This window comes from Echiichthys vipera, assembly GCF_963691815.1.
Source record: "Echiichthys vipera genome assembly, chromosome: 14".
Classification (NCBI taxonomy): domain Eukaryota; kingdom Metazoa; phylum Chordata; class Actinopteri; order Perciformes; family Trachinidae; genus Echiichthys; species Echiichthys vipera.
The window spans coordinates 2,714,496-2,731,212 of NC_139839.1; the positions used below are offsets into that span (position 1 = coordinate 2,714,496).

The following is a 16,717-nucleotide window of genomic DNA, read 5'->3' on the forward strand; positions in this document are numbered from 1 at the left end:
AAGTTCCAAAAAGACCATTGCATGATTTTGCGCCGGAATGACCCTTTAATAATGATCGGATCTTGAAATGCTCCAAAAAAGTGTCTCCATGTCAACCCGATTATTCAGAGTGAACCTGTTCTGTAGTGCGTCCTTTAGGATGTTGCACTTCAGATCAGTGTTCATCATTTGCCATAAGTCTGCACCCTTCAGTAAAATCCAGTGGGTGGAGTTTCCACTGCAGTCTCAACCAACACCGGATACTTCTCCTTCACTTAGTCTCTTCATTTTCATCCCACTTCATTGTGGAGAATCTGAGCTTTGAGAATGATCCTGCGGAGCTTCGCTGAGGTGATAACTCCTCAGTGAGGTAGTTTTCTCAAGTGCCATCAGCCTGATGTTACGGAGAATAGGTAGGATATCCTAAGTTCTTTAGTATTATTCGAGTACCACTGGCTTCTTCTGCGTGAAGAGCTGTAAAAAAAATACCTGGATGTTCTCACAGACGTTCAGCCTGAGCTCCAGGAGGTTCAAGGACTCGCAGACTCCAACAGTCACCGTGACTCTGACTTCAACACATGATCAGCGACGCAGAGTTCCGCGAAAGGATCGGCGTGCTGCCTCGGCGTTTCACAATAAACAAGGCAGCCTGTCGTTTTGGCATTTTTGCTCCAGGTCTTTCCGCTCGTGTGAGAGACGAGGGAGGTTCTGTCTTAATGCATCTTCAGTTTTTTTTTTATGCACCACAGATCTGGAACAAACTTCCAGAAAACTGCAAATCTGCTGCAACTCTCAGTTCTTTTAAATCCAGACTGAAGACTTTTCTGTTCGCTGCTGCTTTTCAGTAAAATGCACCGTAACTTCTGTAACTGTAGCCATCTTTTGTGTTTTAAAAATGACCTTTTATATGTTTTGTACCGCTGCTAGGATGACCTCATTTGTGTGTGTGTGTGTATATAGTGTGTGTGTGTGTGTGTGTGTGTGTGTGTGTGTGTGTGTGTGCGTGTGTGTGCGTGTGTGCACAGCGTTAAACGAACCCAGTGCACCAGTGTGACTCACTGCTAAGATGATTAAAACACACAACAATGGAGCTCTACGGCACAATAAGATAAAGACACACACCTCCGCGGCTGCTGCTGTTATAATCATCAGCTCATTGTTGGTTTTGCTCCTTTCACCGGTTTGTTGACAATAAGACAAACATTAAATAATAATATCATGCGTTTCATTCCAGACAATGGAGTGGAGACAACAGACATTTGAAAAGGTGCATCAATACAAATAAATGGAGACGGACTTTGGGAACAAATCCTAAAACGCATTAAGCACAATCATCACTCAGGTTCCCACCGCTCTGTTTTCCGTGGCTTCATGTTTGACCGACACTCTTTAATTACATCATTACGGGCCGTTCTCATTCATGGTTCGTATTACATCGTACAAACAGCAATGCAAAGAAATGTGTGTGTGTTATTAAAATGAGGTGCTGTAGTGAAAGACCACTGATCTGCATGTAGAGGAGAGTGGGTGGTGGAGGTGGTGGACGGGTCCTGAAATACAGGACTTTCCACCCGGGGACCGGCATTCGTGTCCTGGTAGTATTAAGCCGACCCGTTGTTCTGTTGCCTAAACGTAACAAAACGTAATCTCATCATATGAACTCTTGTGCGTTACTTTTCGTACGATATCCTACAATATCCTACGTTATCCTACCACATCCTACGATATACTACGTTATCCCACGACATCCTACGATATCCTACAACATCCTACGATATCCTACGACATCCTACGACATCCTACGACATCCTACGACATCCTACAATATCCTACGATATCCTACGACATCCTACGATATCCTACGACATCCTACGACATCCTACAATATACTACGTTATCCCACGACATCCTACGATATCCTACGATATCCTACGACATCCTACGACATCCTACGTTATCCTACGATATCCTACAACATCCTACGATATCCTACGACATCCTACCACATCCTACGACATCCTACGACATCCTATGTTATCCTACGATATCCTACAACATCCTACGATATCCTACGACATCCTACCACATCCTACGACATCCTACGACATCCTACGTTATCCTACGATATCCTACGACATCCTACGACATCCTACGTTATCCTACGATATCCTACGATATCCTACGATATCCTACAACATCCTACAATATCCTACGTTATCCTACCACATCCTACGACATCCTACGATATACTACGTTATGCCACGACATCCTACGATATCCTACAACATCCTACGATATCCTACGACATCCTACGATATCCTACGTTAACCCTACGTTATCCTACGACATCCGACGATATCCTACGACATCCTACGTTATCCTACGACATCCGGCGATATCCTACGATATCCTACGACATCCCACGTTATCCTACGTTATCCTACGATATCCGATGACATCATACTCAATCATACGTTATCCTTCGACATCTTACGATATCCTACGACATCCTACGATATCCTACGTTATCCTACGACATCCTATGAAACGGTTGATGAGAATATGTTGCGGATGAAAAAGCATGAATTCACAATTTCTCTTGACGCATTTCCATAAAATGTGGTTTTAGTTTGTGCAACATTTGGATGTAAACAAGGAGAAACACTTCGCTTACAGCTAGGAATCTTTAGTAATACAACATTTTAGTCCGTCCATCGGGTAAATGGTAAATGGACTTGTACTTATAAAGCGCCTTTCTAGTCTTCTGACTACTCAAGGCGCTTTCACAGTGTTTGTCACATTCACCCGTTCACACAGACGTTCACACTGATGGCAGTGGACATCTACAGACCATCTAATCTAACCAGTCACAACACATTCACACACCCATGTGCAGCACGGGGAGCTATTCGGGGTTCAGTGTCTTACCCAAGGACACTTAAACATGTGGGTGGGGTTCGAACCGCCGATCTCGAATGGAGGACGACCCACTCTACAACTGAGCCACAGTCGCCCTATGCCCTAGGTATAGTGAGCAGTCACAAAACATTTTCATATATAAACTATATGTAAAAATATTGGTTTGACAGGTCACGAGTTAGAAAATAACAATAAAGAAGTTAGAAAAATAAAAAGTAATTCAACATAAAGATGCTTCTTACACATCTTCAGTGACAGTGAAGGAATGGGAAAAACAAAAGTGACAACGTGTCAGTTTTCAGTGTCACACATTAAACATCATGAGCTTTGGACGGACACCTGACCAATGGTGGCTCTAAGTTTACTTTGTTTAACACAACAGAACTTTTTCGACTAACACATTAAGAGTAAAAAATAAATTTAAGCTCCTCGTTATTGTCTTATAACACGATTAATGGATTCTTTTTACGTCTCTTGGAACGTTTCCTTTTGTCGGCACAAGCCAAAGTTTCCTCCGCAGAGTAAAACTCAGCCTGTGGGCGACATTAAACACCGCCCAGACTAACAAATGACTTGACCATTGTCTCATTTGTTAATGGTAATTACACCGAAGATGTCACAATTATCTCCATACTGATGCATGACTTTGCTGCGTGAACTTGTTAAAGTCGGACCTTTGGAAGTCGTGAGATAACCAACCGAATCAAAAGCTTTTAGTAGCGTTACTCCCAGTAACACCAGTAACCCCGCTGGGAATAATGTGCAGACTTAATCAAACAAATGACACAAAATGTATCAGTGCCCGGGTCTACGGAGCGATTATCAATGACAATGGGAACATAAAAAAACATTTGTCCCCGTCCTCCCACCAATTGTGCCCATCAGGCTTCCTGTCAGCAGCACGCCGCAGCCGCTGAAAGGCCTAATCTCTCCTCGCAAATTAGCTCCGTCTCTCATCTCCCCTTCCCAAATGTACGCTACGCCCTTAAATGTCACATGGCAACACTGCGACTATTCATAACCATTATCTCAGGGCCTCTGATAATGGAGCCAAACAGGAGCGGGCAAAGAAAAGGGGGAATAAAGACTCTGGGAAATGTAACAACGGAGAGAGGGGGGGTGAGAGCAAGCGATGTGCTTCGATCTCAGATTCCCCCGCTGGCCCTGAGCTATCAGAGCCATTGATTGGCTCATGTAATTCTGCTCTGATTTGGCTCGGCCAATCAATGCGCTGCAGACTGGCTTCCTGTGGCTGTGCGGCCATTAGACTAGAGGTGAACAATACCATGCTTTTCTTTCTGTTTCCTGGAAATCTACGGCTCACACCCGCCCACGCCTCTACCGCAGGACGGCTGCATCGCTCATTGAGAGCTCCTCCAACGGCCGGCTTCCTGTCTCACCGCTTTGTTTCAGTGTCCGTATTGACCGGGTGAACGCAAAATGCCTGTTTTTGAGGGTTGTGTAACCTTGCAAGTAGTCAAATACAAGCACACGCCAAAGGATTATTGCTATAACCTTGTATCGCATGTCCCTCACCACTCGAACTGTGTGCAGCAGAGGGGAAACACGTTTCAGATGCTGCAGCCCTGCTCTCTTATTAACACAGATAAGTTACATTTGAGCAAAGCACGGAGACTCTTTTAAGTCACTCATTAGAGATGCTCACGCGCTGTGATCTAGATCATGATGTGTAGGTTTCCCTTAAATAATAAAGCACGCTGTATATTTCATTACTTTTAAACTGAGGCCACATTAATATTCATGCTCTTTCCCAAGGTCCACTTTAAATATAGTGCGACCACGTATGTATGTGTGCACACGCACTGTGTATACGTGTATCACCCTGCAATTGGGATAATTACTCTAATCATATATTCCAATCTTGTGCTCGTAGCCCACTTTTCTGTTCTCCCCCTCCATTATTATTGTTTTATCTGCTGTTTGTCCGCCACACAGATCAATACTATTTCATCTTCTGTAATTTCACCCTAGAGATCATTAACAGGCAAAATGGGGCAGATACATTATTATTAAAGCGTTTGAACTGGACGATCACGTCAGCGTGTTTTCAGTGACCCCGTCAGAGCAAAGGTTACACAAAGGTTGCAGAAGAACGCTTGACTTTTTGTTTGCTGCAGCGGTGCAGGGGCAAAGATACTGCATGAGGTGAGACGGACAGGTGCATCGACATCCGTACTTCTGCGAGTCATCACTCAGTCAAGTCTGAACACAGAGAGCGTCCAGTGTCGATGCAAACGTCCATACAGTTAGTCCAGTTAGATATCATAGGAAAGGCAACAGTTTTAAGTATCCAGTGTTTCCTCAGGGGGCCGGCCAGTTTGGGAGTTGTCTCTGGTCTGGCCGCGGGGTGTGCTGTCCCGTGGACAGTTCCGGCCCGGGCGACTAGAGGGCTCTGCACCTTGGTGCGGAGGCTCCTGTCTGCCCGGGTTGGGGGGGTCTCTGTGGCGGTGCTCCCTGTGACCTTGGACTGGGATCTCTCCCGGTGTGGTTGCCCCCCCCCCCCCCCACCCAAAGGGAGCTTCCTCTAGCCTCCTCTGTACCTCAGGTCTCACTGCCCGGCCATGTCTCTGGAGTGAGAGCTAGTGTTTGTGTAGGTGTGAGTGTGTGTGTCTGTGTGTCAGCGTGGCTGTGTGTGTATATGTGAATGTGTGTATGAACGTTTACATATTTGTGTGTGTCTCTGTGCATGACTGTGGGTTCTTTTAACTTTCTTCTCCTGATTATATTTGATGTTTCTCTTTTTCTGTACATCTCTTTAACGCACTTGCGATATTTTTCTGTATCAAAAAGGTTGATTTGATTTGATTTGAAAAAACGCATATTTTCAACTAATCATAACAGAACTCGCCTGGGAATCGTCACATATTTACGTTTTCTTCAGTATCAAAGTAATCCAGTGACAGCTGGCTGTATAGCACTGCGGCTACATTGCAGACGGGAGCTGCTAATGGTTAATTCTGCATAATTTGGTGGTTTTTGTGGTGCAAATTTACCAAAATGTGACGTTGGAAACGCCTGGAGGTCAAATAAAATGGGGTAATAGGAGGCGACGTAAATGTGAGGAGTAAATACCTCAGCGGCTTTTGAAAATACCCGCTCTTCCAGTGTGGTCACGGAAGGAAAACATTTCACGCACGCACGCACGCACGCACGCACGCACGCACACACACACACACACACACGCACGCACACACACCCCCGTCGATTACCAAACAAACATAACAGCACTTCGTTCTCTGCTTAATTTAGCCATTGATTTTTCTAACACCAGATCACACCACAGATAGTGGAAGACATCATACTGCAGTGTTTTATGGGCGTTGTGGGAACCCCCACCCCTGCGCACACACACACACACACACACAAACACACACACACACACACACACACACACACACACACACACACACAAACACACACAGAAAAAAGGAAAGAAAGATGACGTTTCCCCAGGGACCATCACTAAAAAAAAAAAATCACTGCCTACTACTGTTTGGAGATCATACCATGGAAGTGTGTGTGTGTTGTTTGTGTGCGGCTGCTGTCCCCTTCAGTGTGTCTGCAGCTTCTCTCAGATCAGATGTGAACCAGCAGACAGTCACAGCTGTGTACACACACACACACACACACACACACACAAACACACACACACGCAGTCACGTCCATTGGAGATGACAGCTATAAAATGAAAGTGTCTTTACCTGCCAATACTAATAACGATGATATTCTTATTCGTCATATTACAGCTTTGGATATAATTTATCTCCATTTTGAAAACATTGCAGTCATTGTATCGTCGCTCTGGACGCCCAGAGTTTCAAAATGTTAAAGTTTGGATTAAACGCTGCGCTCATCACCGTCACTTTTCTCCCAGCTGTCCGATCACAGTGGAGGAGGGGCGGGACAAATACCACAAAGCCACTTTCTACAGTGTACATGTGCTGAACAACAATAACAACAACAGGAAGAAATAAATCCTGCTGGTCTCTGGGTCTCCATGTATGAACCCACATAGACCTGAGGGTTGGCCCTCTCTCCTTACACGCTCCAGAGCCAGGTCTGACATGTTTACGTCGTGAAAACCAGCGTCTCTCAGCTGGAAATACACGGCCCCTCCAAAGCGATATCAATTAGTCTTTAATACGATACTTTGGAGGACACACGGCCGGAGGAACACGGCAAAATCGCAAACAAATTGGTCCAAAATTGGTCCAGGCAACAGGGAAACATACAAGCCAAGAGTGAGGGAGTCAGTTAATGAGTCAGTTAGTGAGTTAGTTAGTTAGTGTATCTAAACCACTTTAACTACCTGCGTTATTTTTCAAAACCTCGTCTGAATTCTTGGTAAATGGACTTCTACTTATAAAGCGCCTTCTAGTCTTCTGACTACTCAAGGTGCTTTCACAGTGTTTGTCACATTCACACATCTACAGACCATCTAATCTAACCATACACACCACATTTACACACCCATGCGCAGCACGGGGAGCAATTCGGGGTTCAGTGTCTTACCCAAGGACACTTCGACAAGTGGACTTGGGGAGGTGGGGATCGATCCGCCAATCTCGCGACCCACTCTCCCACTGAGCCACATTCGCCCCAAATTCTCGTGTTTCTTCTTTTTGTAGCTTGTTCATCTTAAAGTCCTCATTTCTTTTGTGTTGTGATGTAAAACCCTTTCAAAGTGCTACTCGCGTGTCCAAGCCTCGATCTATGAGAGCTGGAGTCTGGGTGAGCTTAGCTTAGCTTAGGTTAGCTTAGCATTAAGGCTAAAATACAGGTGTAATCCAATTGTATGAGGTGTAATACACCTAATACTAGCTCTGAAGCTTACTGGTGAACGTGTTCTATCTGGTTTGTTTAGCCTTTGCACAAACAGAATTGTGAAAATGACCGCCTGTGGTTTCAGAGGAAGTCATATCTGAGTGAGACTCTGCTCTGGTCACCTCGCACACAGGAAGGTTCATTTCCCCCGCGGTGCATGAACACAACACAAAACAACAGGGCTGACTCACAGGCGTTGGTGACGGCGAAGCTGTTGGCCGTCTCGATGTTGTCCACGTGCGGCACCAGGTTGAACGGGGCTTCCGAGGCGTTGGGGCTGGTGTTGTGCAGGAAGATGGCCAAACGAAAGGCGGTGTACTCCTGATCAGTGTTTCTGATGAACAGACCGCCTGAACACAAGGGAGAGAAACACGGGGCTGATGAGGAGCGAGCAGAAAGGAAACCGCTCCATCTCACCTGCATGCTTTCTACACACACACACACACACACACACACACACACACACACACACACACACACACACACACACACACACACACACACACACACACACACACACACACACACACACACACACACACACACACACACACACACACACACACACACACACACACACACACACACACACACACACACACACACACACACACACACACACACACTGAGCAGCACAGAGACATGAAACAAGTGACATGAAGGCAGAAAACTACTAAAACAATCCCCATTAAAACCAGATTTCCACAGTCACACACTCTTATTTGATCAGACTGAGCCTCAATATTCACTAGAGGAGAATGAAATAGTGTTGTTTGTATACGTCTTGTGTGGGGGAGGATTACAGACTTCAGATCACAGTGAAACTAAACTCTCGGTGTCCCTGCCTTGCTGAGGGATCGGGGCAGTAGAAACAGACTAATATGAGCATCAAACCAAAGGATTAAAGGAGGAAGACACTCCGAGAGCGCGTTCCCTGTCGTGCAAGTTTAACAAAAGTGAAGAATATTTTGTGGATCTGCTCCAGAACATAGCTGGGTGTTCCTCGGTCCATGCGAAACCCTTCATCCAATTTTCATGTAATGCGGTCCAGTGGTCTTTCTGTAATCCTCCTGACACACTCGTGAGGACTCTTCTCATGCTGCTGCAGAGGTTTGCTGTTATTTGTCTCTGAGCTTCTCTCCTCTCTGTCTGTATCATTCATGTCTCATCAGTGCTTGTTACTAATTCAACTTCTTCCCCGGAGTTGTTTGTGCTTTGTCGTCTCGCAGGTCTCTGCTGATGGTGGTGGTGCCTGCTGCCGTGGTCCTGTGTGTAGGTCTCTGCTGATGGTGGTGGTGCCTGCTGCGGTGGTCCTGCGTGACACTTCCTGCTGCTGTTAAAATCTATCACCTTAGCTGTACTTGTTTCTACTGTTCTGCTGTATTAATAAGTCATATTCACATTACTATAGATATTATTATAGTTACTGGAAGTGTGTCTGTCTTTGTCTGTCTCTGTCTTTGTCTCTCTCTGTCCATCTGTCCGTCTTTTCTCTCTCTCTCTCTCCTTCTCTCTCTCTCTCCTTTTCTTCCTCTCTCCGGTGCAGACAGATGTGCGTCCTCCACAGAGCTGGGTCTGTCTAACGTTCCTGTCTGTTATAGTGAAGGTTTTCAACGCCACCGTACTCTACGGGGGAATTGTTGGGTCTGTGTAAATCATAAATAAGTCATAGAGTGTGGTCTTTACCTACTCTGTAAAGTGTCCTGAGATAACCTTTGTTATGATTTGGAACTTTAAATAAAATAAAATTGAATTGAACATAATTAATTTGTATATTCCTAAAGTTTTACTGCGATTTGTAGTTTGACTTTAAAAAAGAAAACCTATTTAAGGGAAGAAGAGAGCTGATTGTGAGGTCAACACTGAGCATATTAGGCATTTGTCCAAATGTCTGTTTGTCTTGCGGTGACAACCTCAACGCGGAGTTTTAAAACCCAGTGTGTATTAAGGTTTCACAGACTGTTTTAGTGTCTGTGGTCGGAGAGGAGCCTCGATCATATTAAAGGTGGACACAGCTGACTGGACAATATATGAAGTGTAATAAAGGTCCCATATTGCTCTGCTAAATCACTATTGCTGGCGAGTGAATCCTCCTCATGACCGTAAGCACCGCCGGGCTTCGTGGCACTGGAGGGATGGAGTCTGATTGGCATGGAAATCACCTTTGTTTCATATCAACGCAGGCAGAAGATGTGATATAATATCCACAGACCGTTCTCCCGGATCAACAGCGTTTCGTATGCATGAGCAGCTCCAGTGTTAAGAATCAGTTTGGCATCAGGAGATAAGACTTTGCTCTCGGTTTCTTTTCTTTTTTTTTTACATTACAGCCTACTTCATATATATATACGAAGATCTGGACTGAGCCGTTCGTGGTTGTGCAAATGTCAGTGGTGTTTAGGGTCTGAGGCAGTTTGCTTCACATTTGAGAAAAATCTAACTTAAGGCGGAATTTCTTGGGATGCGACGGTATAAATGTCATTTAAAGCTAAAGGCCAGCATGTTCTTTTTATGGCTGACCTATTTAAGAAGGTAAACTTTAGAATATTTTACTCTTTCATGATGCGCACTCGTGTAAACCCTTCACATCTCTTTTGCATAACTCTAGTAATGGTTGGAAAAAGCACCGGAGCAGCGATGAGTTTCATATAAACTCCAGTGTGAGGGTTTCACATCCCATTGACTCACACTTGCAACCGAATGCTCACAGGAGGTGTTGATTCCCTGTTTATATCTCATCTCATCTTCAGCCTCTTATCCGGGGTCGGGTCGCGGGGGCAGCAGCTTTAGCAGGGGACCCCAAACTTCCCTTTCCCGGGCCACATTACCCAGCTCTAACTGGGGGATCCTGAGGCGTTCCCAGGCCAGTGTGGAGATCTAATCTCTCCACCTGGTCCTGGGTCTTCCCCGAGGCCTCCTCCCAGCTGGACGTGCCTGGAACACCTCACCTCTGCCCAGGGTTCATCCCTACCAGATGATCCTGAACCACCTCAACTGGCTCCTCCTCCCCCTATTTAGATAGATAACTTTATTTATCCCTGAGGGGAAATATAAGGGAAATATATAAATATATATATAAAATAATTATTGAAAACTTATCTTCACTGCTAATTAAAAACAGAAAAGTCGAGCTTTGACCTGAATTCTACTTATTCAGCTGTGACTTTCCCTCCTGCACAAAATGAGATTCAGAGCAGAAGTACTCGCTGTAGGGGCCCCAGACTTTGAAGTTTCATAAATACCATATGGTTCGTCAACAACAAGGCTCTGGTGGTTTTTAGAGAGCCTGTTTGGTTTTTGAACCTGTTTCAACCCTGTGGGCTCTGTGGGATCTGGATGATGACATCCAAACACGGGCCTTTCACACCTGCTATTGTTCGTGTTCTCTCTGTCTTTGCCGCGCATCGTGATCAGAGATTAAGTGCAAATCAGGCAGGCAGAGTGCAGTTCGGGGCTGAATTCAGTTTTCGTTCATGCTGCGACGTCAAGCCCCAAACACTGTTAACGAGTTAACGCTGGGATCACACCGCCCGCGATTGACACAACAGAAGCAGCGCGATTACATAGAAAGACAATCTACAGACGCGATTTGAACGCAAGCGGAGTGTTCCTCGCTTCACTCACGTTACCCACGATGCAATAGAAGTGCAAATCAATCGATACTCGCGTCCAAGGCAATAAAAATATCGAACTTTTCAGCTGAATCGGGTGGCGCTGTGACGCGTCAGCAATTCAGCGTTGTGATTGCGGTAAGCATCATAACATCCGGGGGATCACCACAGCCACCATTGTTGCGGTCCTTGACTACATCAAGGAAACCGAACTGTTCCTATGGATATAATAGAATGAATATAACTCTGATCTGTGGATGGCATGAGCGTATCCTGGTCTGATCTACAGGAGAGCCGCAGAGGCAGCTCAGCCCCCTCTACAGCTACGGAGGTTAAATCACTGACGGCCTGATCTCACTACAACACAACAGCTCTTTTAAGAGCCACACACTTCATCTGAGAGCTCATTTCTGTTCTTTTAAGCATTCAGATCCCTGGTTAGCACTAGCATCACTTCCCATTTAGCACAGCAGCAGACTAGCTGCAGGCAGCTAGCCGCCGGCTGCTACCTCACTGCCTCGACGCTCCAAACGCGTGATTGGTGCGATGCTCCAAATATGATCAAGCAGCGCGTTGCTCGTGATCTCATCGTGTGCATCAGGTGCGGTGTGATCACAGCTTCACACGTACGGCTAAGCGATACGGCCAAAATCTTCTATCCAGACAAAGATCATTTCATATCTCAAAGTGCCAGGTGAGGGTCAGATGCTACTTTTCAACTACGCTAACGTTACCAACTGTAAGGTCATCAGAGCCATCTTGCATGTCGTAAAAGTGTTTATCTTTGCTTTGAGATGAAGAGGTTGTCGGTATTTTTTTGACAAGAAGTCCAAGAAGAGGTGACGTTGGATGAACCTTTCATATCCACCTGGCTGAGATCCGTCCTCAGTGTGAATCGGATCACCTGCATCATCGTGTGTTTGTCCCTGACATCCAGATTAGTGATCTACTTTAGTTATATACTTTATGATTTGTTTTGCATTTTCAAATCTAGTTATATCCCACAGTTAAACACAGACTCTGACACAGCAACTGCAGAGGTTAACAGTGTTCGATAAATGCTCATTACATTCAGCAATGTTGTGTCTCGTTCGTTATTATCATTTAATTGTTGCATTTTATCTGATGCGTAGAGTAAAATCCTGACAGCTCTCTGCCGCTCCGCTCTCTGAATATCAGCCTTTGAAAAAACCAACATGGGTCGATCGCTAATTCAGATCACCAGTTAATACCAGGTGCAAATGGAGTCTCAATGCGTGGTGATGTGACTGAATAACCTCTGACACACTCTCACACACACACACACACACACTCTGTCTCTCACACACACACACACACACAGCCAGACCACTCAGATGACGTTAGGATCTAATTCAGGAGTATCGACTGCTTCAGGATGCTTAAAGGAGAACCTGTAAATCCTCACAGAACTTAAAAAACCCATGAGTTTTGCCTTGAATATCAACTTTCAGGATGTGCTTCACTTTGAATGTGAATGTGTGTTTGTTCCTGGATGTGATGGACTGACTTCCTGTCCCCTCCCCACCCCCCGACCCCCCGTGGGTGTCTCTATCTGTGCGCTTGTTTCTGTGTTGCGGGCTTGTGTGTGCACAGCAAACCTCCCCTCTGCTAATAAGTGTTGATTTTCCTGTGACGACTATTTGAGGCTGACGAGTGTTGATCGGAGGGATGTTTGCCCTCCCGGAGAACTGATGAAGCTCAAAATGATATGAAGTGTTGAATGAAGTCTGGTGTGGCGGTAAAACACTGGCACAAAGTGGATTTTTAACACTCCCCAAAGGTCAGTGACAGGGCTGAGAGGGGACGTGTGACGACACTGGCATCACATCGACAGTGTTTGCCGCCATCGTGCAGCGACACTGTTAGTCCAACAATAATGAGAAGTGCTTAGAATCTAAAAAAAAAACACTATATGAGCAAAAATCTGCACACACACACACGCACGCAGCAGCAGTTTTGCTTAAATCAGCAGCAAAAAAAGACTTGAACGTGCAGCGTGATGGCACAGCGGAAGCACAGATGCCGGTTCAAACCCTCCCGCCCGGCTCAAGTGTCCTCAGTTCTAGTGCCGTTCTGTAACAGACCCTGACCCCTGACCTGCGCTGGAGGGGCTGGGGGGGGGGGGGGGGATTGGAGTATCACGTTGATATAAAAGGACAAGGGGAATCATTTGAACAGCTTGTCATTTTTCGTCAGCCTCACCGGCCCTGATGTGCCTCCACTCCGCATCACGCCGGGGTGCAGTGGAGGGTAAAGCCACAGAAAAACAGTCAGTTTGAGCGAATGTTTGGGAACAGAAATAAGGTTTTAACACATTCATCTGGGTAAAAACAAATTCATTGTGACGATTTTTACAGGGGAGAACATGAACGAGTGCTTTTCTGATAATTGATTTTTTGAGCAGGGTTGTGATGATCAACAACTGGAGGTCACAGTGTGCCCTTCTTTTCATTCCCTGCCTCTAAATCAACCCAGTCACTCTGCCTGCTCCTGGAATGAAAACCATGAATCCTTCACCTTTATTTCCTTACCCGAGACTGTTGAGTTGTTAAATGCAAGCATGCAGATGTCTCAAAATTAAAAGAGTGCAACCGGGGAGAAAAAAAACACCAAAGAAAACAGGAGCTACGAGGCCGATGCATGGGACCATGGCAGAGGTCTATTACAGCACCAGGACCGGGGTCTGCCAGAGTGTTAACAGCAGTCAATGCACAGGCAGCCTGCATAGGGAACACACACACACACGCACGCACACACACACACACACACACACACACACACACACACACACACACACACACACACACACACACACACACACACACACACACACACACACACACACACACACACACACACACACACACACACACACACACACACACACACACACACACACACACACACACACTTTGCTGCTCTGATCTGCTGCAGTGGTGGAGAGCACTGGGATACACACTCTAGCCTGCAGATACAAAGCGCATTAGGTGTGTGTGTGTGTGTGTGTGTGTGTGTGTGTGTGTGTGTGTGTTAAACACGCACAGCATCAGAGGAAAGCATGTCTGCATGTTGTATATTAGACATTCAAATGAAAGACTGCGGGAGGAAATTTCCACTTTGAGCAGAGCTGAGGTGTTAAATGGAAACAGACAGGACGTCCACACACATTCATTCACATGATGCTTGTTTTTTTCTGCTTGGAATTAACATTAAAAGGTCTCTCACACACACACACACACACACACACGCACACACACTCACCGATCTGAACACTGCTCGGGAAAGCTCCCATCGTCAGTCCCCAAAAGCCAGAGAAAATCAACAGAAACCAGTCGCGAGAAGAAATCCTCATTTTGTTTCGGTTATAAACTGATGAGAGACATCGAGCAGGTTTCATTAACACCCCCGGGGCAACGGCAGCATCACGGGGCTGAAGGTAAAAAAAAATAAAATAAAAAACAATGAGATAAAAAAGATGATAATCTTCAAATGCCCGTTAAAGATCCATGTCCGCTGCAGGACCGCTCGTTCTCGGATAATCCTCCCCGCAGTGCCGCTCGTGTTGTGCCGTCAAACTGCGTCCGTCCGTCCGGCGCTGGAGATTTTGCGCACAACACCACCAAGATGAGGTGGGGTGGCGGTGGCGGTGGCGGTGGCGGTGGTGGTGGTGGAGGGAGGTGGGGGAGCATCAGCCAGCGGCGGCCAGTGCGTCTGGATGCGGCTCAACTCACATCACAGCAATAACACACATGCGCCTTTTTTTCCACCGGAGCGGGGCAGGGCAGGCAGGAGGGGCGTCAGTCAGTCCGCTCAGCAGGCGGACAGAAAAAGTCTCCCGCAGCTCATTTAACAGCAAAAACTTCCAGAGCTGCTGATGCGACAGGATGCAAGGATGCCAGGAGATGTGACACGTTATCACGGATGTGTGACTCTAATGTGACCCCCCTGCTCTCACTGCCCCCTCTGCAGAGAGCGCACAGACACGCACCAGCCTCCTGAGACCCGAGCTTCTGTTATGAACACAGCTTTTATTGTCTCCTGGCTATTTGGATTAGTGATACTGATAAATATTTAATTTAATTAAAGGAATATTGCCTTTGAACAGGAAGTGGTTTGTGGTAGAAATCTCCTCATGGGGACAATTGGGTTGATTTTCGTCATGAGTGTGAAACAAAGTAGAAAACTGTTGATTTCAATCAAATTGTGCATTTTTTAATTAAATATTCTTTGCTGAGTTGTTTCACTGCTTCATCAGCATGAAATTCAGACAAACCCTCTACTTCTGAGTTGCCTCCTACTGTTGCAGGGATTACATTGTTCTACTCTTGACAGAAACATTTCATGGAAGTGCATCACAAAAGAATAAAATAAGAAAATCAAAGTTGACTCAGTTGTAGCACGCACAAAAAAACATTAAAGCTCTTGTATATGGTGGGTTTCTTTACAATCATGCTGTTTGTACTTATTCTCACTTTGCATGGTTGATAAAGTCCCAATGTCCTCATACGAGACTTCCTAATGAGCAGTGGTGTTACTGCTACAATATGTCATACTTGTGCCCTATCGTGCTACCACTAGAGGGCACCAAAAAGTGTCCAGTACGAGGTCAACAGGGGAAATGTCAGTAAAGGCGCACTCACACTGTCCTTCCGCACCGGGCCAAAACAGGTTTTTTCGGCTAAAGCCTGGTGCGTTTGACCAGTGTGAGTGCAACCGCTCCACGCATAACTGTAACCAGCTGGCCGTCCGAGGTGGGCTTTTGTAGAGCGCGTTTGCACATGTACGAGCACGAGCGTGCGCACGTGTACGGGCACGAGGCCTACGGCGGTTCTGAGGTCATTTCCTGTGCGCCTGTAGGGACATAGAAAAAAGAAGGAGGAACCATGCGCGGACATTTAAAACAATGGCGGTGAAAGGTTCACGTTGGTGTGATGCGGAGGTGGAGTGTTTACTGCAGATTTGGTCAATGAAAAGATTTAAAAACAGTCGACAAGACGCACAAAAACTCCGAGGTCTACGGAAAGATCTGGAAACAAAGCCACGCATCGCCATGACGTCATCAATGCGTGTGACGTGTTACGGCGTGATGACGTATAGGCAGCAAGAAGCATTCTCCGAGGCCCAGGTAGAGTGAGAACAAACGGGCCTGGAGGGGGGGACAAGTACTCTAAAGCACGGGACGGAAGGACAGTGTGAGTGTGCCCTCAGTGACGTCAACCCGGATCATTACTAAAGTGTCATTCCGACATAAAATCCTCCCACGCTCTTTTTCTGCACTTATGGTCATCAAATAAGCCATCAAGACAGTTTTTTCCGTGTATAAACCATTAACGGAGAAATGC

At 46.0% G+C, this 16,717-nt stretch overlaps 1 protein-coding gene across 2 annotated transcripts in view; it reads right to left on the minus strand.

Annotated features, from left to right (window-relative positions):
• Positions 1-14,742, minus strand: part of LOC310957103 (glutamate receptor 4) — a gene marked incomplete at both ends in the record, with an annotated part of 140,662 nt that extends 125,920 nt beyond the window's left edge. Inside the window, 2 exons of one of the 2 annotated variants that reach the window (XM_083927534.1) lie at positions 7,935-8,093; positions 14,637-14,742. In XM_083927534.1, the coding sequence (XP_083783660.1) occupies positions 7,935-8,093; positions 14,637-14,727 (250 nt within the window). The remainder of the gene's footprint in view (positions 1-7,934; positions 8,094-14,636) is intronic. The other variant, XM_083927535.1, reaches the window with a different exon arrangement.
• Positions 14,743-16,717: the final 1,975 nt, after the last annotated feature.